The 21910-nt window shown below is 44.9% G+C and overlaps 1 protein-coding gene across 2 annotated transcripts in view; it reads right to left on the bottom strand.

Annotated features, from left to right (window-relative positions):
• Nucleotides 1–3673, bottom strand: part of GUCY2C (guanylate cyclase 2C) — a gene marked incomplete at both ends in the record, with an annotated part of 66790 nt that extends 63117 nt beyond the window's left edge. For both annotated transcript variants that reach the window (XM_080913664.1, XM_080913665.1), the window contains one exon: nt 3460–3673. In XM_080913664.1, the coding sequence (XP_080769790.1) occupies nt 3460–3673 (214 nt within the window). The remainder of the gene's footprint in view (nt 1–3459) is intronic.
• Nucleotides 3674–21910: the final 18237 nt, after the last annotated feature.

The raw sequence follows: 21910 nt of genomic DNA, 5'->3' as shown, positions 1-21910 counted from the left end.
TGTTACTGGTAAATCAAGGACTGGATACGAGAGGGAAGGTTTTCAGGTATAGAGTCCTGACTAAGGGGTCAAGAGCTTTGGGGGAAGCCAGGTTCCTAGGGAGCTGGAGGCAGGAGGATCTGGATTTCCCAATCAGCCTGGGCTATATTAAAACCTCTTTCAAACAACACAAAAATATAAAATAAACCAAAAATCACCAGGTGCATACTTTGGGTGTGAGATGTCTATTAGATTTCTGAATGGATGTGACCAGAAATTAAATACACTAATCAGGAACAGTTACCCATGCAGGTACACTTAGTGGTTTTTAAAATGTCAAGAAAACACAGCCTGATTCAAAAAGCGGCATTGGGAACATCTTCTCATTGTCCCGTGTGTTATAAAGATGGGCTTTGACCCTGTAACCATGATTTTATAGACTTGGACCCCCAGGGGACAGAAATGAACACAGGATGCTCTGGAATTGGAATTTCAGTGAGTTGGGAGCTGCTGTGTAGGAAACTGAACCCAGATCCTCTGAGAACAAATGCTCTTAACAGCTGACCCATCTCACTGGCTTCAAACATCACTCTTTATAGACTGCATTTCCCAAAGCCAAAGTGATCTGTGTTCATCTCTGCTTGGGGGAAAGGGGTTAGATAACAAAGAGTTACTATATTTAGGCGAAGGTAAAGGCATGATTGTAAAATCCTTCGGTATTGCTAGGCACCATGTCTTGAAGACAATAAAGAGCTGGCAGAACCATTTGAGCAAACTCTGTCCTCTAAATGATGGCCCCCTCCCAGTGACAGGTAAGCTCAGGATGAATGTCTGATACCTAAGAGGATATGGCCTTCTGGATACCAGGAAACCCTAGACACTGGTTCAGCACTGTGAGTGACGCTCTCTCTGTGTTCTTAAACAAACCATTTGAAACACACTGACTTTAGTTCCCTCACATGTAAAGGTGAGGTTCTGTCCAGGTTTGTCTGAGATGCCACATTTGAATAACAATCTTTAAAAGAATAAAGTCTACCTAAAACCGAAGGAAAAAAAATGAAACATCCAAAAGTATGTGTTCCTAAAAGTTGAGGCCTTATCGTTCTGAGAATAGAAGCAACTCTGTCCTTCTGTTGTTGCTGTAGAGATCTGTCTCCCAAATCTAGAATAGAACATCCTTCAGTTCTGGTTACTGTTTAACCCAAGAACATTTACATCAATGCTTTGCTCACTAGGAGATCCAGCAGAGAGATGCTATTGTTAGATAGAATTAGCTGAATTTGAGGCCAATAATTAGACCAACCAGAGAAAGTAGTATGGCCAGTTTATGGCTATACTTGTGTTTAAACTGAACTACATTTTTTACATAGTATATATTTATCTGTGCATAGAGGAACAGAGAACCCATGGGGACATGCATTTGGAGTCAGAGGGCAGGTAGTGAAAGTCATTTCTCTCCTGCCAAATGGGTTCCAGGGATTGAACTCAGTTCTTCTGGCTTGGTGGCTGATGCCTTAACCTGCTGACCCATCTTGCCAGTCCCCCCTGAACAGTGTGGAACCTTTATCCGACTTAATTTGCATATTCTCAGGAAGAATATAGCTGTCGAGATGGCTCAGCAGCTAAGGTCACTTGTCAATCTTTTGGAGGACCTGGGCTCATTCCCACCATTCACATGGAAGCTCAATTTCCAGGGGATTTCACGCCCCACTTTGACCTCAGTGGGCACCATACATGTATGTGGTGTATATACAACACACATAGGCAAACACTTATATATTTTTAAGCCTAAAATTAATGGGAGGACATAGTCTATTTGGGTTCAGTACAAATGATGCTAGAGTGGCTCAGGGGGGCCCGACCCCCATGTGAGAAAGGGTGGCAGCAAGCAGGCTGGCTACAGTCTTGGAAAGGGAAGATTCAGGATGTGGCATTGTCGCCCCATCTTGAGAAAGGTGGTAGTGACTATAGGCCAGCCCCTCCCTCAGGTGTGCCCCACCCACATTATTTCTTTCATCTCCCACATTAATTTCTACGTATTCTTCAACATCCATATAGCCTTACTACTCCAAAAACAAAACAAAAAACAACCAACCAAAGAAGCACACTCCCATCCCAAACCTCGTCAGCATGAGAGCTCAGCTCCTTCCCACCACCGTGGGGATGCTGACCCTCCAGGCAGACCATGAGTACATAGCGAAATCCAAATGTAGACCCCCAGAGACCCAAGAAGAAGAATCATTGTAGGTTAGACCTGGTAGCAGACACTTGACTTCATCACCGCAGTCCCAGTTCCGTATCCACTTATCGACAGAACGAGGCTGGAGGGCTCAGCCACTACGTGCCTGCCTGCCTGACCTGTGTTTGCAGGAATTATTCATTCAACCCTTTTTTTGAGTCTTAAAAAGGGATATTTATTCTGAAATGAAGCAGCAAAATTCCTTAGAGGTAGAGTAACTTACTTCCCTTTCACCCCTGATAAGGAAGGGAGCTGAGAAGTGCAGTGTGGTTCTAGATCAGCCTTGAGGCTCTAGATCAGCTTTGAGGCTCTAGATTGGCCTTGAGGTTCTAGGCAGGCCTTGAGGTTCTAGATCAGCCTTGAGGCTCTAGATTGGCTTTGATGTTCTAGATTGGCCTTGAGGTTCTAGGTTGGCTTTGTGCTCCTACTGACAGCAGTTCTTGAGAAGCAAATTGCTGAGGAGCGTTGAGTTACTTTTCCAAGAAGAGAATTTTTTAGATAATTTGGGTGGCTCCTAGTCTAAGAGACATCCTGTGAGCATTCACATGATGACTGGGGTAGCAATGTAGCCCTAAGAAAGTCATTTGTAGGATGATGTGTTGTGACACAAAGATGCCAAACTGTCCCTGTGCCATACTGATCGCCAGCGTCTAAAAACAAGACCCTGGGAAAGAGCAATCAGGTAGCACAAAATTGGTGCAGGCACTTGTTTCTTCTTTACATGCTTTATGTCAAAGTATAAAATTGATTTTTTTTTACAAATAAAAGATAAGGCCGAGAAAGGGAACAGTTAATTTGATTGTAAATGTATAACCCTGTCTCTATCTGATAGTGAAAGCCACGGGTGAGCCCGCATGGCCAGAGAAAAATCATTCTATGAATAAGAAGTTTGGAGAAAGATTCAATAGCTGTATGAGTTTCTTCCTTCTTAACCAGGAACCCCATGAGATCTCAGGTCCAGCCCAGATCTTGCCCCTAAACAGCTACAGAAAGAAGCAAGTCTAAAGTTGGTCCAGAAACCCAGTTTTAAGTAGGGTATATGTCCCTGCTGTAAGGGCTTTATCTTTTCTTCAAGCAGGGTGGGGTGGCCCATAGCTCACTCAAATCCCGCTCCCCAGGAAGGAGAGAATAAAGTTTTGAGAAGAACTTAGAGGAGTTTGGGTGATCAGACAAAGTCTGCAAGGTCTCCGCCTAGAAGCAAAAGGTGGTGAATAGAAAGGAGTCCTGCACCATAGGCTTACCGGCGTTGCGCAGGCGCTTTCGCACGATCTCCAGACCTTCCTCTACAGCGTCCCTCAGGTTTTGCGAAGGTTCTTTGTAGGCTGAGTTGTCCATCATCAGGACACTGATCTCATAGTTGCCATTGTGGCAATTCTTCCTCACCTGGGAGGGCTGGACCATGAGCGTGGGCTGGAAAAGCAGTAATTGAACAGCCAAGCCCAGGAGTGACGTCATGACCCGGCTCAAGGCAGCACCATGCCCTCTGGGATCGCTCGCTTGTGAAGACACAGGAATCCCCTCTGGACAGCCGCTAGCAGAGTCCCTCGGTCCTCTCTTCCCCACGCACCTCTCTGGTTTTGCTGCACTGGTCACACGGGCCGTGAAAACTCAGCCTGCCTGCCAGTAATTAGCAGGTACATTATGGTAGGAGGTAAAGCAAAGTTCACTCTGTGTGTTTGCACACAGAAAGGTCAGAGCTATAAACGACAGGATTACCAGGGCCTCAGCCAATAAAAATGCACCTGTTTGTGACACATCACTGGGAAGAGGGAAGGGAAGAAGGGAGCAGTATATTTTACATAACAGGCTTTATGAAATGGAAAATAAAGGTCGAAGGCTTTATGGCGGGCACAGCAGTGACGGCCATTAGTACTTCAGCCCTAGCTGCACATCAAAATCCAAGCGTCTACTAGGCTAAGCTGCGCATCTGCCGTCCGGTCAGTCTCCATCCATTACCGCTTCGCTGTGGGTTAGACAGCAGCAAGGCTCTGGAGACATAATCACGAACGATGTGGATGCTCGGATGTGCACCTGGATCACACGTTCATTCTAACCGGATAGAATAGGGAATAGCTAAGGCCAACAATGGAGAAAAGCTCGGAGCGCCGTAGGATCGTGGGGGAGCGTTAACATGATTCCAGGAAGTCAAGGAAGTGTCCCCGAGAGCATAAATGTCCCTAAGCTGAGCTCTGAAGAATAAAGGAGGTGTTAGCTGCATGGGAAGGGAAACAGCACATGCCGGGCAAGGGGATGGATTGTGAAGACAGGGGTGGGAAGGGGTGAGGTGTATTTGAGGAACTGAGAGATACAATCGGATTGGCGTACGGTGAACTAGGAATCAAAAGGCATCAGAAGACTAAGCAGAGGTATGGCAGGCGTTAGATAACACACTGGGAGCTCCAACTATATTCTAAAAGTCAGAAAGGACGTGTGACATGGTAATTTTTTTTAAAATTTGTGATACTGTGGATTTAACTTAGTCCCTCTCATAAATCAAATGACTTAAAAGAAGAAGTAAGTGTGTGGCTGCCATGCAGAGATCAGAGGGCAGCCTTGAGTGTTGGAATTAATGTTCCACCTTGGGACAGAATCTTGTATTTGCAGCTGTTCATGGTAAACCGGCTGACCTGGGTGGGAATCTTCAAGGATCCTTGACTTCCCCAGGACAGTACTGTGATTACATGTGTACTGTACTAAATCTGACAGCGTGTGGATTCTGGGATCCAGACTCAAGTTCTTGGTCTTGTGTAACCGTCTCTCTACTTACTGAGCCAATTCCACCACCAGTCATGTGACTTTTGAAAAGCCCACTCAAGCTGTCAAGGAAGAAATGTCCGGGAGAGAGGCAAACTGAACCAGAGACTTTATACAAATTCTGTTTTTTTTTTTTTAATTTAATTTTTTAAAGATTTATTTATTTATGAGTACACTGTAGCTGTCTTCAGACACACCAGAAGAGGGCATCAGATCTCATTACAGATGATTGTGAGCCACCATGTGGTTGCTGGGAATTGAACTCAGGACCTTTGGAAGAACAGTCAGGGCTCTTAACCACTGAGCCGTCTCCCCAGCCCAAGGATTCTGTTTCTATGGCACCCATGAGTTAAAGGGGCCCTGGGAAACGACAGATGCAGGGGAGATGGGCTCAAAAACATCTAAAAAGTGAATCAGTGGGACCTGGTGTTTTATTGAATTTGAGATCTCAGGGAGAGGCAAGATTCAAGGTTGATGCCGATTGTCTGCTTATTGCTAAAATCCTGCAAGCCAGGGGCTTTTAAAGAGATAGTGGCTTCTGTCTTGGGGTAGGTTGATTTTATATCTGTCTGTGTAGATGTATTTAAGGGGAGGTTAGGAATACAGCAGAGGCATTGCTGGTGGGGCAGTCTTCATTGTTTCCAATGTTGACTTCAAACTGTGAAAACTAAAGGTGCTGACTGGCTTGATGTTATCTTTCGTGCAAGTAATTCAAACTGCATCTTCAGCCTTCCCAAGCAAAGTATTGGAACTGAATGATCTACAGTTTGACACTTATCAAGGTCACTTGAATGGCCTTTCTGGGATGTCTATTTTCTAGCTGGGGGAATCCTCCTTGGCAAGACCGGAGAAAGATGGCCTTCTTCAGAACAGAAATTGTAAACAGACCCTGTGGGTGACTACAGGTAGGAATTCTGCCTCCTGGCATAGAATTGGGATCACTTGGTGTAGCTTTGGCTCCTTTGCCTTAGCCTAACTGGTTCTGCTAACTGGTGTTTAGTAAAAGGAGGTCATTTTGGACTGCTCCTTAAATCAAACAGCAGTGGGTAGATAGAGCTACTAAAAATAAATGACTCTATACATAGGATTCATTTTTCAAAAGATTTGTTTGTTTGTTTGTTTATGTGTGGGCGCCTTCATGAGCTTATTTGCCACGTGTGAATGCAAGTAGTCATGTTGGCCGGATAAGAGCATCAGAACCCCGGAGCCAGAGTTATTGGTGGCAGTGTACTTGGAACCAAGCCGGGTCCTCTGCAAGATCAGTAAGCACTTTTAACTGCTGAGCCACATGTCTGAGTCCATGTACTCGTGATTCTTATCTGTCCGTTAGTAGCCAAGAACCTGAAAAACAGGCTGGTCCTAGAAGCCTATTCAGCTGTAGAAATAACTGTCTCTCTTGCCAAAAGCGGAGGGAGGAACACTGCTAACTGGGAAATGCTCATTGGGTACGGGATGGGGGCACACGTATTTTTATCAGGGTGGAAGTTGCATCGTTTAAATATTGATAAATATCTATTTATTGATAAATAAAGCTAGGCGGAAAGGCATAGATGGAGAGAGGTCAGTGAGATATTGCGTTCGGGGAAACAGAAGCAATGGGATTCTCGAGGCAATTGAAGAATTTGAAGAATGGCTTATGTGTTTCTTCCTAGGCATGCATACTGTCAGATGCATGGTTGGGAGCCCAGGGGTCTTGTTTGGATGAAATCCGCCTGTGGAAGGAGGCAGGGGGATCTGCTGAGCGTCTGAGCAGCCACAGGCTTAAGGCTTTGGAAAGTCCCTGTAAGGGGAGGAACTATGAGGCCATAGGGCTGGTTAGCTCTGAGCGGTAAGCTTAGTAACTGCGTTTACTGATACTTCTCACTCACTTTACGATGATTCCCGAGCAAGGGTCGAATGCTTAGAAATAGGCATGGGAAAGTGAGCAACAGGGCCTATCTTGGAGTGGACAATTTCTAGGTAGGTGCAATGAAAATTCAGTGGATTTAAAAAATTTATAGGTTGAAAAGAAAGATCTAGAGAGTCAGATGGTTACGCCTACACTGAATGAGGAGCTAAGGGCCTCGGTGTACAGTATTCCCACACTGGGTAGGCTGAGCTGCATTGGGAGCGCCAAACCGAAGCAGCAGCAAACAGTTGAGGGAGGAGGGAAGTGGGTCCAGCCAGGGGCTGAGGAAAATGGATGGAAAAGTGACTGGGAAGCATAGGTGAGCAAATGAAGTAGAAATGCAGAGAAAGTCCCTGGAGCCCCGGCCTGGATGGCAGTGTTTGAAGCAGGCATGAGCTTCTGCATTCTTGATTTGAATAGCTCACAGGGGCTGAGTGAGGAGGTGGAGGGCAATACATTTGAATAAAAGAGCTGAAGGGAGTAGGAGTCTGGTCTGAAGGCAGGCTACCCACTTGGCAGGAACATCAGGGACAGAAACAGCAGGCCCTTAGAGAACCCCTCCCCCACACAATAGCCATGGCATAGAGTGCAGAAATCACAGTGGTTCCTAGAAAGGGCCAGACAGTGGTGACTGTGGGGTATAAAAATCAAAGGCCAGGAGCTGTGTTTTAAGTAAATCCTTCCAAGTGACAAAGTCGATCAGCATACAAAGGATCAATAAAAAGAATGTCAATGAATATGTGTGGGTTAAGAGGGTAATATGAAGACTTGCATGCCCACATTTCAAACGCCTAAGACATAGATTATTACTTTTACTTTACCTGTGCGCCCCTGAACACCATATCCCTAGGCTCGTTTTCATGCTACATAGCCAAGAGGTATAAGAAATCGTCTATGAAGAAATAAAGTGAAGCCAGGCACTTGCTGGCTATGGCACAGGTATTTCTGAGGACATCCATGGGAGGCATGGGATATTGTTGGAACACAGAAAAATGGTGGCTGGTGCCACCTTGGGGAACTGTAGAGAGGCTTCCTGAAAAAAGAGGCAGAGGGATTTTAATCTCAAGTATCTTTTGATCCCTGGATTTCTCTTGGACATGATTTTGTGCCTACCATGTTAAACATTCACACTGAATTTATAAGACATGTTTATTCCTGTTGGATATCGGAACACAACCATAGAACCCAATCTAAGGAAAGGATATGCCAAGTGCTGGCCTCAGTGAGCCCTGAATCTGGATATGGCCTTCTGCCTTGTGTTTATGCTTTCCAAGATTCAGCCTATAGTTTGTGCCAGGTGATTGTGTTTAAATTGGTCTGTGACTTGTTATATGATGACATCATCCTACAGTGCTTACGAGGGTTTATTTACATGTTTTTCTGAACTCAAACAACCTTTCTTAGATCATTGCTTTGTTATTATTGTGTGTAAAAGTACACTGAGGGCTGGAGAGATGGCTCAGTGGTTAAGAGTACTGACTGTTCTCCCAGAGATCCCGAGTTCAATTCCCAGCAACCACATGGTGACTTACAAACCATCTTCCTGGGATCTGGTGCCCTCTTCTGGTGTGTCTGAAGACAGCAACAGTATATTCCCATATACATGAAATAAGTACATTTTTTTTAAGTACACTGAAACTGAAATAAGGTTGTCTGCGGCATTAGACTGCAGTCTGTCCCACTCTTTAAGGTCCTCAAATCCCAGGTCTCATAGACAGATCTGCATAGGTTGATGAAAGCCAGCAGGATATCAGAAGAGAGAGAACAGTATAGTGAGAAGAGAATGCTGGAGGAAATGCAGTGCTAAAGGCTGGTTTGGGCATAGTTGGTTGATGTTGGTCTTAGATGCCGCACTAAAGAGAGGAGCTCACTAAGATGCCAAGCCTTCTTTTTTTGAAGGAGCAGAGGGGTTCAGCCTTCTTGGAAAAGACTGACCCTTGGCTAGCTCACTCCAATTGCTTCATTTAAACATTATATAAGGTTAATTGGGGCCAGGAAAGGTTCCAACTACTGAAGTTATTTTGCCCTTGCTACCCAAGAAAGCAGATAACCACACAAATCTCAGTCCCTTTCAACCATGGCTAGCCATAATCAAAAGTAAGAACTCTAAGTTTGCCAGGAGTGTCTTAGGACCAAGGCAAGGTTGGTGCAGCTGTAAGGCTCTTGTGTAGCATCGAGTGCAGATTCTCTAGCAAGACAGCAATTCTTCAAGGTTCAAACAGTCTTAAAACAATTTCTTAGCCTCTACTGATTCATCCAAACTGATCAGTCCCAAGTGTCCCTGGAAAAGTATGTGGATTCCCGGGCCTCACAAGACTCAGCTTCTATTGAAGAGGAGGCTGCTGTGATTATTTTATGGGGTAGGGTGGGTGTGATTGATATTAAGGTGAGGGCAGGCACAAGATAAGGCAAGGCCTGTGATTGGGCAGTGAAAAAGTAAGGCGGGGACAGAGAAGAGGAGGGAGAAGCCAAGATGGAAGAGGAAGATGATCCATCCTCGTGTGGCCTTAAATAGCCAGAGGTAGCTATAAATATCTTAATGGGGTGGATTATTATAAGACAATTTGTCTTTTATAGGTGGGCAGTATTGGCATTAGGATGCCTCCTACCCCCAGTGATGGTGCCACCCACGGGTGACAGGGACCTAGCACATCCACCACCATAGAAACAGCCAAGTATTCCCAGGATACACCGGTTCAGAAACCTACCTTTACCTGAAAGCAAATGACATCACTATCCCCATAAAGACTGAACCCCCCTCCCCTTCTCTCTCTCTCTCTCCTCTACTCTCAACACGGACCCCTGTCTTGACATTCTATTAAACCTCTCCATGTGGAACTGTGTTGGATTGGTGTGGTTTGTCCAGGCGCAAACCAAGGAATCTATTTGTACTGGTTGGTTTTGTGTCAACTTGACACAAGCTGGAGTTATCACAGAGAAAGGAGCCTCAGTTGAGGAAATGCCTCCATGAGATCCAGCTGTAAGGCATTTTCTCAACTAGTGATCAAGGGGGGAGGGCCCAGCCCATTGTGGGTGGTGCCATCATCCCTGGGCTGGTAGACCTGGGTTCTACAAGAAAGCAGGTTGAGCAAGCCAGGGGAAGCAAGCCAGTAAGTGACATCCCTCCATGGCCTCTGCATCAGCTCCTGCTTCCTGACCTGCTTGAGTTCCAGTCCTGACTTCCTCTGGTGATAAACAGCAACATGGAAGTGTAAGCTGAATAAACTCTTCCCTCCCCAACTTGCTTCTTGGTCATGATGTTTGTGCTGGAATAGAAACCCAGACTTAGACACTATTTAACAACAGGCAGATTATATCATAACAATTGGCTCTGAGTTGATTATGTGGACATTTTGTGGGGTGAGACTATGCCGATATAAGACTGAATGATAAATTAGAAGTTTCTAGAGTTTTTGATTTTGTCCGGCTAGTGGGACACAGTGTGACAGCGTGACTGACCCTCTCCTCTTGGCTACAGTTAAGCTGTTCTCACCACCATGCCTGTCCCCTTTGATGGGCTGTGCCTCCAATCTACAAGCCGCCAATAAAGCCTTCCTTCCTGAAGCTGCTTTCATTCCTCGCATCAATGAGACCGTAAGTATATGGTATTACATAAGTAATACTTGGTACCAAAAGGAGGGTCATGGCTATGATAAACCTGACCAGGTGGTTCTTAAGCTCTTAGAACTGACCAGGGGACAGAATGTGGGAGAGTTTATATTTGTGGACAAAGAGTCTTGATGATGCCATAAGTACATTTTGGTGGGACCAAATGTGGAGATAGTTGCAGACAGTGAAAACCTGGCTCATGACATTTCAAGGCAGGAAAAGGCCTCCATTGAGAGTTAGACCAGAGCCATTTATGTACATTTTGTTTTGGAGAAGAATCTAGCAGTGTCCTGACGGAAACCTTGTAGATTGAGTAAAGCTAAATTCACAAGCAAGGGACCAATCAGTCTGGTGATGGAGATTTCAACACATTGTAACGTTGGGTCGTGGCATGGTTATTATTAAGTTAGAATTTCAAGAAGACTGAGCAGAAAGTTTAAAATAAAAAAGTGCCATTGCTGAAGGAAGGGATATGAGTAGGCTTAAAGATGAAGGCGAGAGGAGCTCCAACAAAGCAACTTTAATTAAAGGGACTAGAGTTGAGGAAACATCTGGCTTGGCCCTGGAACAATGGGTAAGATGGCTGAGTCTGACACCCCACCTACTGATGGCGCCAGGTTGAGTAGCAAGAAGGCTGTCCAGCTGTGGCAAGGCATGGTTTGGTTTTTACCATGAAACAGTGGGGGAACGCGGGTCTTAATGAGACAGTTCAGCTTCCAAACTAAGGGGTACAGGAAGTGACGAAAGGCACAGGAAGTGTAAATGAGGTGACATCCATAGACCTTGGGAGGAGAAGGGAAATGAGAAAAACAAGTTGTTATAAGCACTAGACTTAAAGGGATTTAATTAGAGGCCGTTTAAAACAATAGTGGGGTCCTAGAAAAATCACTAAGGTGCAACATTTATCTCACTAAAACAGTAAATCTCACACCCCAAGGTGTAGACTTAACCTTAGAAAGAGACAGGACTAAGACAGGAGAGATGGCTCAGTGGTTAAGAGCACTGATTGCTCTTCCATAGGCCCTGAGTTCAATTTCCAGCACCCACATGGTGGCTCCCAACCATCTGTAATAGGTACCTGTCAGCCTCGGGCAGATAGATCATAAGACTCCGCCTCTCTCTTTCTGGAGTATGCTTTCTCTTTCTCTCTCCTCCCTTTGGCTTCCTTGTGTTTCTGTTATGCACCTGCCACTCCACAGAAACACAAGAGAGGGACGTCCAGGGACACCAAAATCGCTTTGCACCTTAACGAATTTGACTTTTACAAGAAGGAAGCAATGGCAGAAAGTTAGACTCAAGTTTTAGATGCCTCTTGTCCCAGACGCTCAGATGATGGAAATGATGTACCCATAGCAAACAATCCTATTCAGGACAGACAAACAGGAGGAGGGGCTCAGCTCAGTGGCCAGAGGTTTAATACAATCCACTACCTCTGGGGCAGTGCGTGCCAAGAGGAGGAGACCCCCGTGGAGATAATGCTGAGGGGTGGGTTATCTCGGAGCACATGTGGAAGCTCGGGAAAGTTCGATGGAGGAAAAGTGTGAAAAGAGGAAGACCAGAACTTAGGGTAAGGTTTGATTTCTCTGAACTTGTCTCCTTGGCTAAGTGTTTGCTTAATGCATCCTTAAGGCAAATAAGGAGTCTGTACTTAGAAAGTTCCGGCTTTAGAGATAAGGGCTGCCGGGTTGGAAGAGAATGGGGGAAGTCTGAGAGGGAAAAAGGAATCTCATTCGTTGAAAGCCAGCAGGAGTCTGGAACGTGAGCACAGTGCCTCTCAAGTGGGAGGACTCTCCTCAGCTTTTACTGATCCCGCCAAGCTAAACTCAGACCGAGCTTCTCTCATACAACATTTTGTTTAATTTCCCCAATTTCAGAGGGTTTTATTGGCCTCCCCACAGAGGAAGGAAACTCACCCAGTGGTGAGTGATTAAGCCCATGCTTGGATTAATTCGGCAGATTTCAAGATGTTTTTTCTCAGACCTTTCTACTAACAGCATACTGAGACCAGAGGTCTGGTATTGGCTAGGAGAACATGCCATTAATTCAGTTTCCATAACATGCCATTAATTCAGTTTCCATAACAACAACAACAACAAATTATAGGAGGAAATGAAGATTGGGAGAAATAAAGAAAATGTGACACATTCAATATAAAAATAGTTTATAAGACGGATGTGCTAAGTAAAGATTTTTTAAATATTTATTTATTTGTTTGTTTTATGTATGTGAGGACACTGTCTCTTGTCTTCAGACACTGCATTTTGTCACCAGAAGAGGGCCTCAGATCCTATTACAGATGGTTGTGAGCCACCGTGTGGTTGCTGGGAATTGAACTCAGGACCATCTGGAAGAGCAGTCAGTGCTCTTAACCACTGAGCCATCTCTCCAGCCCACTAAGTAAGGATTTGATTATATACTTTGTACTGGCATCTTCAGCCTATATAAAAAAATGATTTAAAAATCAAAATATAAAATGTTTTAAACTTTTTTGTCCCACAAGCCATTTCCACTTTCTTCTTGGGACATTACCTTTTTTATATAATAATCTTAAGTTTACATCTTGAACTTTATGGTCTCTTATGAAACTCTACGTTCAAGAATCCAAAGCTACAGAGCTGGAGAGATGGCTCAATGGTTAAGAACTCTGACTACTCTTCCAGAAGTCCTGAGTTCAATTCCCAGAAACCACATGGTGGCTCACAACCATCTGTAATGGGATCCAATGCCCTCTTCTGGTGTGCTTAAAGACAGGTACAGGGTACCCACATATGTAAAGCAAAGAAATATTTTTTAAAAATTAAAAAAAACCCAAACCTACATAGCAGCTCACAACAGTCTATAACTTCAGCTTCAGGGGATTAGATGTCTTCTAGCCTCTGTGGGCACTGCGTGTACATGGTACACAGATATATATGGAGACAAAACAAAATGCCCATACACAGAGTAAAGTAAGTCTTCAGCCAATTTAATAACAACAACCAAGAAGGAATCTGAGGTGTTGTGACATCTCTGCGAGAATGTAGAGCTGAAGTCCAAGCAGAGCATGCCTAGAACAGGGCCCTAGACTGCTCACCTTTTCTCCCCTCAACCTTCACTGTCTGTCTTAGTTAGCTTTAACTGTCAGCTTGACACAGCCTAGCATTATCTGGGAGGAAATCTTCTACACAGCAGCTGCCTAGATCAGATTGACCTGTGGCCACAACTGTGTGGAATCATCTTGATTGTTAATTGATAGAGGAGGGACCACTGTGGGCGGCACTATCCCTAGGCAGGTGGTCCTGGGCTGTGTAAGAACTCTGAGCACAAACCCGAGAGGAGGAGTCAGTAAACAGCATTGTGTCATGGTCTCTGAATGATGGCTGGGGACCTAGAAATGTAAGTCAAATAAACCCGTTCCTTCCCTGAGTTACTTTTGGTCAGGGTGCTGGGTAGCTCTGCAGAAGGAGCCCGTCTGAATGTGTCCCATCCTCTCTTCTTTACTGCTGTGGTCCCCACCACTCTCCCTCACCCAGGATGCTGTTGGAGCCTCTTTGCTGCACCACCTGCTTAAGCTTCCATTTCTTACAGCTCATTTCTCACACAATGGCCAACAGACACTGTAATGGCTCGAACTGGAACGGCCCCCATAGACTTAGTGTTTCAGTGCTTGGTCCATGGGTGGTGGCACTATGAGGAGGTGTGGTCCTGTTGCGGTGGGCGTGGCCTTGTTGGAGGAAGTGCGTCATTGAGGTCTCTATGCTCAAACTCTGCCCAGTGGGCATCCAGACCCTCCTACTGTCCTGTGGAAGACAGTCTCCTCCTGACTGCCTTCTGATCAAGGTGTAGAACTCTTGGTTCCTTCAACACCATCCATGTCCGTCTGCACGCCTCCATGCTTCCCATCATGAGGGTAATGGACTGAGCGTCTGAAACTGTAGGCCAGCCCCAGTGAAATGTTTGCCTTTATAAGAGTTGCCTAGGCCATGGAATCTTGTCACAGCAAAAAAACTCTAAGACAGACTTTTTTTTTAATTAAATCAAATTGATACTCTTCCTAAGACTCCAAGTAGCTTGCCATTTTATCAATATGATAATCGGAACATAAGGTGTTTACCAAGGGCTAAAGATAGTCTGAGTGCTTTAAAAAAATTACTAGTCATGGCAAAAAAAAAATAATAATCCTGTGTTGTGGGATGAATTAGTTTTTGAGATTTATTTTTTAAATTATACGATTTTTATGTTTATGGGTTTTTGCCTGCCTGTGTATCTGTGCACCAAGTGTGCCTACTACCTGCAGTGGCAAGAAGCGTCCCTAAAACTGGAAATACAGACAGCTGTGGCTGCCATGTGGTTGCTGAGAATTGAACCCAGGTTCGCTGGAAGAGCAGCCAGAACTCTCAGCGGCTGAGCCGTCTCTCCAGGCTCTGCTCTTTCACTTGGCCTGTCACTAACAAAACAAAACTAACAAAAGTACGTGCTGTTTAGTTTCATGGCTTCTAGAATAAAAGCATTCAATAACATCAAGTGGGGGGAGGAAGGGGGGAAACACTACCTCAGTGAAAGAAAGCATACAGACTGATTAAAAATACAATTTGAATAAATATGTCTTTTAGTCTGATAAAATTTGTGTGTTTCAGTCAAAACCCATGAGTGTCAGTTGTTTTTTGAGAAGATGGTTCTCAAGAACAAAATCTGCCTGTCTCCATGGGTTCCCTTCACTTCGGTAGCACATGCTCTTCTGCTGGACTCCGGCTCTGTTTTGTCGTTTCCTGGGGCGGCATGAACAGATGGGTGTTCCTTCCAGAGAGGGAACAAATACCAGATCATATAAAAGAACATGTGCGCGTGTTGTGAATTATGGAGGATTATGCGTCTAGCTGACCGAAGAGACCAGAAGACATCGATCGCTTGGAGCTAGAGTTAGAGGCTGTTGGGAGCTGGGAAGCCAACACGTGTCCTCCACAAGAGCATCAAGTGTTCTTAACGGTTACCCTTCTTTCTGTTAGGGTTCAGAGCCTGGGACAAATGGCTGAGGTGTCTAGCTCCTGCATCCCTCTGTGTATCTGTTGTAAGGCCCTCCTGGCTGGCGTACCCCACCTGCCACCCTGAACGCTCCAGCCCTGGGGACTGGGCTGTTCTTTCCTATATAATCCAATTATTTTGGTTGTCCACACTTTCTGTACCTTTGGGATTCCTGGCTGCTGCACCTGGTTCCCCTCCCCCTTCCCTCTCTCTTCTACATGGCACAGCTCAGACTGGGCTTGGCCATTTTGGACTTTCCTAGAGGTCCCTGCCTCTAATTACCTTCTCCCTCATATTGTCAATGAATCTCCTAAAAGCAGCCAAATTTCCCCTTCCTTCCTTCCTTCCTTCCTTCCTTCCTCCCTCCCTCCCTCCCTCCCTCCCTCTCTCCTTCCCTCCCTCTTCCTTCCTTCCTTTCTTTCTTTCTTTGTCATTCACTTTCTAGTGAAATAAATTATTTTTCAAAAACTAATGTTTGTCATTTTTGGGATTTTGTAAACCCCACCCCTCAGTTACCTGGCAACAGCCAGGTATGCTCTGCCAGTTCCCTGACATTATAAAAGGGCTGCTTGCCCTCTCCTCTCTCCCTTGCTCTCTCTTGCTCTGCCCCCCCTTGCCCCTTCTCTCCCCATTCCCTTCCCCACTCTCTTCTTCACGTGCTCATGGCTGGCCTCTACTCCTGTTTCTCTACTTTCCTCTCTCTCTTCCTCTACTACCCACTTAACTCCTCATGGGACTCCCAGAGGCATTCCCCTTGCCCCCAGGCCCCACAGCACCTCCATGGGCCATATCCCACCCCATCCCCTCTCTCTTTATCTTTTTTCTAACATTGGTGCTGAAACCTGGGATGCCATCTTTTAACAACATTGGTGCCGTGTATGAGGAGATTAAATTTCCTCACAACCGGATATTTTTATCCTTTTAGTCATTATATATGATCAAAGTCAAAGGAAATAGCCGGGTACTTTATTCAACTAGCACAAGTTTTTACAATATGCCTGTGGCTACTGGGCAGAGCAAGCTATTTCCAGCTGTAGACTCCATGAACTTGAGACAGATCAAACATACTCCAAAGATGGTATTTTGCCCCAGGTTGTCGTGAGTGTAAAATGCATATCCAACGTCAAAACTCAGTTCAAAAGAATATAAAATATATACCTCAACAATTTTTCTGTTGGTTATACTAATATTTTTGACATAGTGGGTCACATAGAATATTGCATTAACATGAACTACACTTTTTGAACATTTTGCTTATTAACCTTTTCAGCACAGTACTAAACATTTGAAATGACATATGTGGCTTACATCTGGTGGTTTATTTCTGCCAAGCGGCTTGGTTCTTGGCTAGTTTAGGGCTGCGTTCACACTAAACATTAACTAATTTTCAACGAAAATTGGTTAATGCAACTTAATAATCATTTACTTTGAAAACACAGTTTTCTTCTGTGACATATGAGCTAATTGACTTGCAAACGAATTTGAGTTTAAATGGAAGCTTCTCGCCAGCCTTGTGTCCTGTGTCAATCTTATCGTCACCTTCAGGGGTAACAAGGTTATTTCCTGAGGCTGCTGAGGGTCACAGTAAAGCAGATAATGTGCTCAGCACAGAGCTGGGTATTTAGATGTCCTTAAAGTGCTTGCTACAAGTCAGTGGGAGGAACTTAGGAAGTGACCGAAAGAAGGAATGGGTGGCTAGTCAGCTTGCTCAGAACAGAGAGGGGGTGTCTGAAAGGAAAAGTCACGGGGCACCAATGTTAGAAGGATAAAGAGAGTGGGGGGCTTATGGCCCATGGAGGTGCGGCGAGGCCTGGGGGCCAGGGAGATGACTCTGGGAGGCCCAAGTTGGGAATTCCTTCCCTCTGAGGGACCAGCCACAGGTCGGTATAGTACAGACTAGAGTTTATTCAAGTCATGGGAGCGTTAAGAGGGTAGTAGAGGCAGAGAGAGAGAGAGGAATAGGGGAGTAGAGGCCGGCCATGAGCACGTGGTGGGGGGGGGAAGGGAAAGAAGAGGGGTAGGGGTGGGAGAGGAAGGCTGCAAGAGAGCAAGAGCAAGAGAGAGAGGAGGGGTCAAGCAGCCCCTTTTATAGTGTCAGGTCACTGGGGCGGAGCATACTTGGCTATTGCTGGGTAATTGAGGGGTGGGGTATACCTGGCTGTTGCTAGGTAACTGAGGGGTGGGGTTTACAGAATCCCAACAGTGTCAATATTATCACAGCGAATTCAAGGGAGAACTGCGTTACTTAAAAGTCCGTTCAAAACTGGCACCAGGAGAGCTAAAGATGGGAAACCCCAAGTATCTACCTTTCCTGAGCAGAAATCTGTGGGAGAAAGAATGACTACTGTGTGACTCAGTCACTGGTGTAGGCAGAACCGATGTTTGGGGAGGGCGGGGAAGGGGGTGGGGTTACTCATCTTCATTATGAACTTTGTAAAATAACTGGCGTTTGAAAACTAAACTTGGATGTTTTGCGGTTCTGGGCCCCATCCATGTGAAACAAGTTCCTTACCAAACTGTTGGGTCTCGGGAAGTCTGTACGTCTAGAAACAAGGTCAGGGGCTTTAGTGATGGCTCAGAGGTTAAGAGCACTTGTCTGCTCTCCCAGAGGTCCTGAGTTCAATTCCCAGCAACCACACGGTGGCTCACATCTGAAATGGGGTCTGGTGTGTCTGAAGACAGCTACAGTGTGCTCATATACATAAAATAAATAAATCTTTAAAAAACAAAACAAAAAGGAAAGAAATAAGGTCAAGCAGTTCTAGAGGAAGGACTTCTGGCAGTTACATAAAAGCCGGCATCCCTTAGGAACTTGTGAAGGAGCCACTTCCTTTGCATCTGACAGGGCAGAAACTTCATGTGCTTGCACATCAAACGCCAAGGGGGCCTCCAGGCTCCCCCAGTGCCTACATTTCAAAGCTATCCTGGCCCTTCTCAGCTTTGTAGGAGACCCTCTTCCAAGATACCCATTTGTTCTCTCTGTAACTGGCAAGGTCCGGGCGTTATCTTATTTGTTTGTTTTGAGACAGTTTCTCTCCATAGCCCAGACTATCCTGGAACTCACCATGTAGCTCCAGGCTGGCCTCAAATTTACAGACCTGCTTCTGCCTCCTGAGTGCTGGGATTAAAGGTGTGTGCCACCACACCCTTCTGATTATTCTAAATAAAATGATTTGTTTTGTTAAAAGCAGTTAAAATTCAATTACAAAAATCTACTAAACTTGCAACAGGAGACTGTCTGGTGAAAGGATGTGTGTGTGTGTGTGTGTGTGTGTGTGTGTGTGTGAGTTCATATGCTGCTACTGATCTCCAAAACCTCAAGAATAAACAATAGAGGTTAAAAAAGAAAAAATTTTTCTTTTTGCTTATTTTTTATTGGAAATTCTTTGCATTTACATTTCAGATGTAATCCCTTTCCCACAATCTCATCCCCACTTCCCCACCCACTGCCTCCATGAAGGTGCTCCCTCTCCCAATTACCCTCTCTCACCTCAGGGCCTTGGTGTTCCCCTACACTGGCCTTTGCTGGACCAGAGGCCTCTCCTTCCACTGATGTCAGACAATGCTGTCCTCTGCTGCATGTGTACCTCGGGCTGTGGGTCTCTCCATTCAAACTCATTGATTGTTGTTTTAGTCCCTGGGCGCTGTGGTGGGTTTGGATAGTTGATAATTTTGTTCTTCCCATGGGATTGCAGACCCTTTCAGCTCCTTCAGTCCTTTCTCTAACTCCTTCACTGGGGTCTCCGTGCTCAGTCTGATGGTTAGCTGCCTGCATCCTCCTCTGTATCTGTATGGCTCTAGTTGAGCCTCTGAGAAGGCAAGCAGTTTGCAAAAAGATAAGTAAAGATGTGGATGTGGTAGTGAAGGCCCTTGATTCCAGACCTCAGAGACAGAGGAGGAGGAGGATAAGGACTGTGTGGGCTACAGCTAGATCTCGTCTGAGAAGAAATAAATAATAAACAGAAAACTGAAAGGATTGGAGGGGAGCATGGAGGGCAGATCATTAACACTGAAAACACCTCATGTTTGTTTGCTTATTTATTTGCTTATTTGTTTATTATTTGCTTATTTGCTTGCTTATTTATTTATGTATTTATTTAGTGTATGCCTGCTCTCTGCATGTACATCCGCAAGCCAGAACAGGCCATCAGATTCATTACAGTTGGTTGTGAGCCACCATGTGGTTGCTGGGAATTGAACTCAGGACCTCTGGGAGAGGAGACAATGCTCTTAACCACTGAGCCATCTTTCCAGCCTGATAATTTTTTTTATTATAATTAATTTAGGTTACAGAAGAGATTTAGGTGAAAGACACATTGAGTTGGTGATGAATTAATCCATTAAGCTGAATGCTCATTAGTTTAGTTTTGGTTTCTGCTGGGAATTGAACCTAGAACTTCACATACTAGGCAAGTATTTCAACACTGAGCTACATCCCCAGCTCATCTTAGGGTGACAAATGAGAACAGATCATGCATTTATTTCTGTAAGAAAAGGACTGTATGTGGCTGGAGAGAAGGCTCAGTGGTTAAGAGCACTGACTGCCCTTCCGGAGGTTCTGAGTTCAATTCTCAGCAACCACATGGTGGCTCACAATCATCTGTAATGGGATCTGATGCTCTCTTCTGGTGTGTCTGAAGACAGCTATGGTGTACTTACATATAATAAATAAATAAATCTTTAAAGAAAAAAAAGGAATAAATATTCTGAAATTTACATACTGAAGTGGGGCAGGTGAGTGGGAAGGTTCCTATCTACCTATAAGCACTCATCTAGTAAGGGATTTAAAGTGGAAGAGAAGGCTTGCATGGGTCCCCTTCCACCTGAAGGGATACTTTCATACAAGTCCAAGTTCTAGTACCGGCTGGGCAATGGAGTCTAAACTGAGCTCATGGTGCAGGCTCTGACAGCCTCTGACTGACAGCCTCTGACCAGGGGCAGGCTGATCGCTGCCAGATGAAAGGGTTCGTGAGGACTTGACACTGCCCCGAATCTCCAGGGAAAAATTTCAGTTGACAGATTGTCTAAATCAGGTTGGCTGTGAGTAAGTCTGTGGGAAATATCGTCTTGATGGTTAACTAAGGTGGCTGGCTGGGTGTGGGGCCCAACACTTCAGAGGCTGGGAGAGCAAAGCTAGCTATCCAACTATTGCTTTAAGCTCTTGGCTTAACTTCTTTCCAATAATGTAAGCTGGAATTGTCAAACCTTTCTCCCTCAACTTGCTTGTTGACAGTGTATCCTCACAGCTGCTGGGGGGTAGGACATCCCTGTAGCTTATGTGAGATCAGTGCTTCAAGACCTCGTATTGAAAGTGGATTCGTTGTGTGTGTGGGTGTGTCTGAGTACAGGTACCCTAGGGGTGAGAAGCACTAGATTCCCCTGGAGCTGGTGTCAGAGGCACATGTAAAGAGTCTGTTGTGGGTACTGGGAACCAAACTGTGGCCTTAGAGCAGCAGCCTGTGCTCTTAACCATGGAGCCCTGTCTCAAGCCCATGAGTCATTCTTAGAATGACTAGACATAGTAGAATGAAGACTGCAATCACACCTCTAAACCTATTAATAGCACGTTACCACCTTTTCCCTTACACGGACGTGTCTGAAGCATGACTGCTCAGATTTGGTGCCTCATAAACAGGCAGGCTCTCTAATTAATATTCAACTTCTTTATCGCTGAGCATTGTATGGCCATGATTTCTACCAGCCAAGCTGATGAGGAATAAAAGGTGACAAAGACATAACAAATGTTAAGAATGCACCTTGTTATGGTGTTTTCCCACACAGAGCGTCGTCCATTGCTTTATTTTGGAGTGTGACCTTTCTATCCCTGCCTTGTGCCTGACCGGTTTTGTTCTTTCTCACACTTTGTCAACTGGCGTCGAGTGGCTTCTACTTTCTAGTCGTGTGTATTTCATCCCCTTTAGCATCCTCTTTGTAGTTTTATGACCTACATACACATGAACACATACACACACACACACACACACAGACACGCACACACTACACTGACAAAAACACCTTTTTTTTTTTTTTTTTTTTTTTAATCTTTTAGAGTCCAATTTTGCTTACTATAGTGATTTCTGTCCCATTCATCTTGTCCGTGTGAGATTTCTGTTCTCCTCATCATGAAGTAAATTCCCATCTGGGCAGGATGGCATGGCAGTTTCCAAAATTAAGCCTTTTTGCCTTTTTCGAGCCTTCCATCCTGTTATTTGTGTAACCATAAATGATACTGAAACTTCATTTCTCTTTGCTAGGAATAGTTGTCGATGTTTATCTCAAATAAGCAAAACTCAGGCTAAACTGGGATGTGATAATCAGTATCCCATTTTGTGTAATAGTTTGATGGAACATGTGACTTTATAAGAAAATAAAAACTATATAGCTGTGACTGAAATATTTCTCAAGACAAAAATAAACACCTCGTTTTTCACTTGCTTTAA

This window comes from Micromys minutus (assembly GCF_963924665.1).
Source record: "Micromys minutus genome assembly, chromosome: 3".
NCBI classification, from domain to species: domain Eukaryota; kingdom Metazoa; phylum Chordata; class Mammalia; order Rodentia; family Muridae; genus Micromys; species Micromys minutus.
This window is presented reverse-complemented; position numbering and strand designations above follow the sequence as displayed.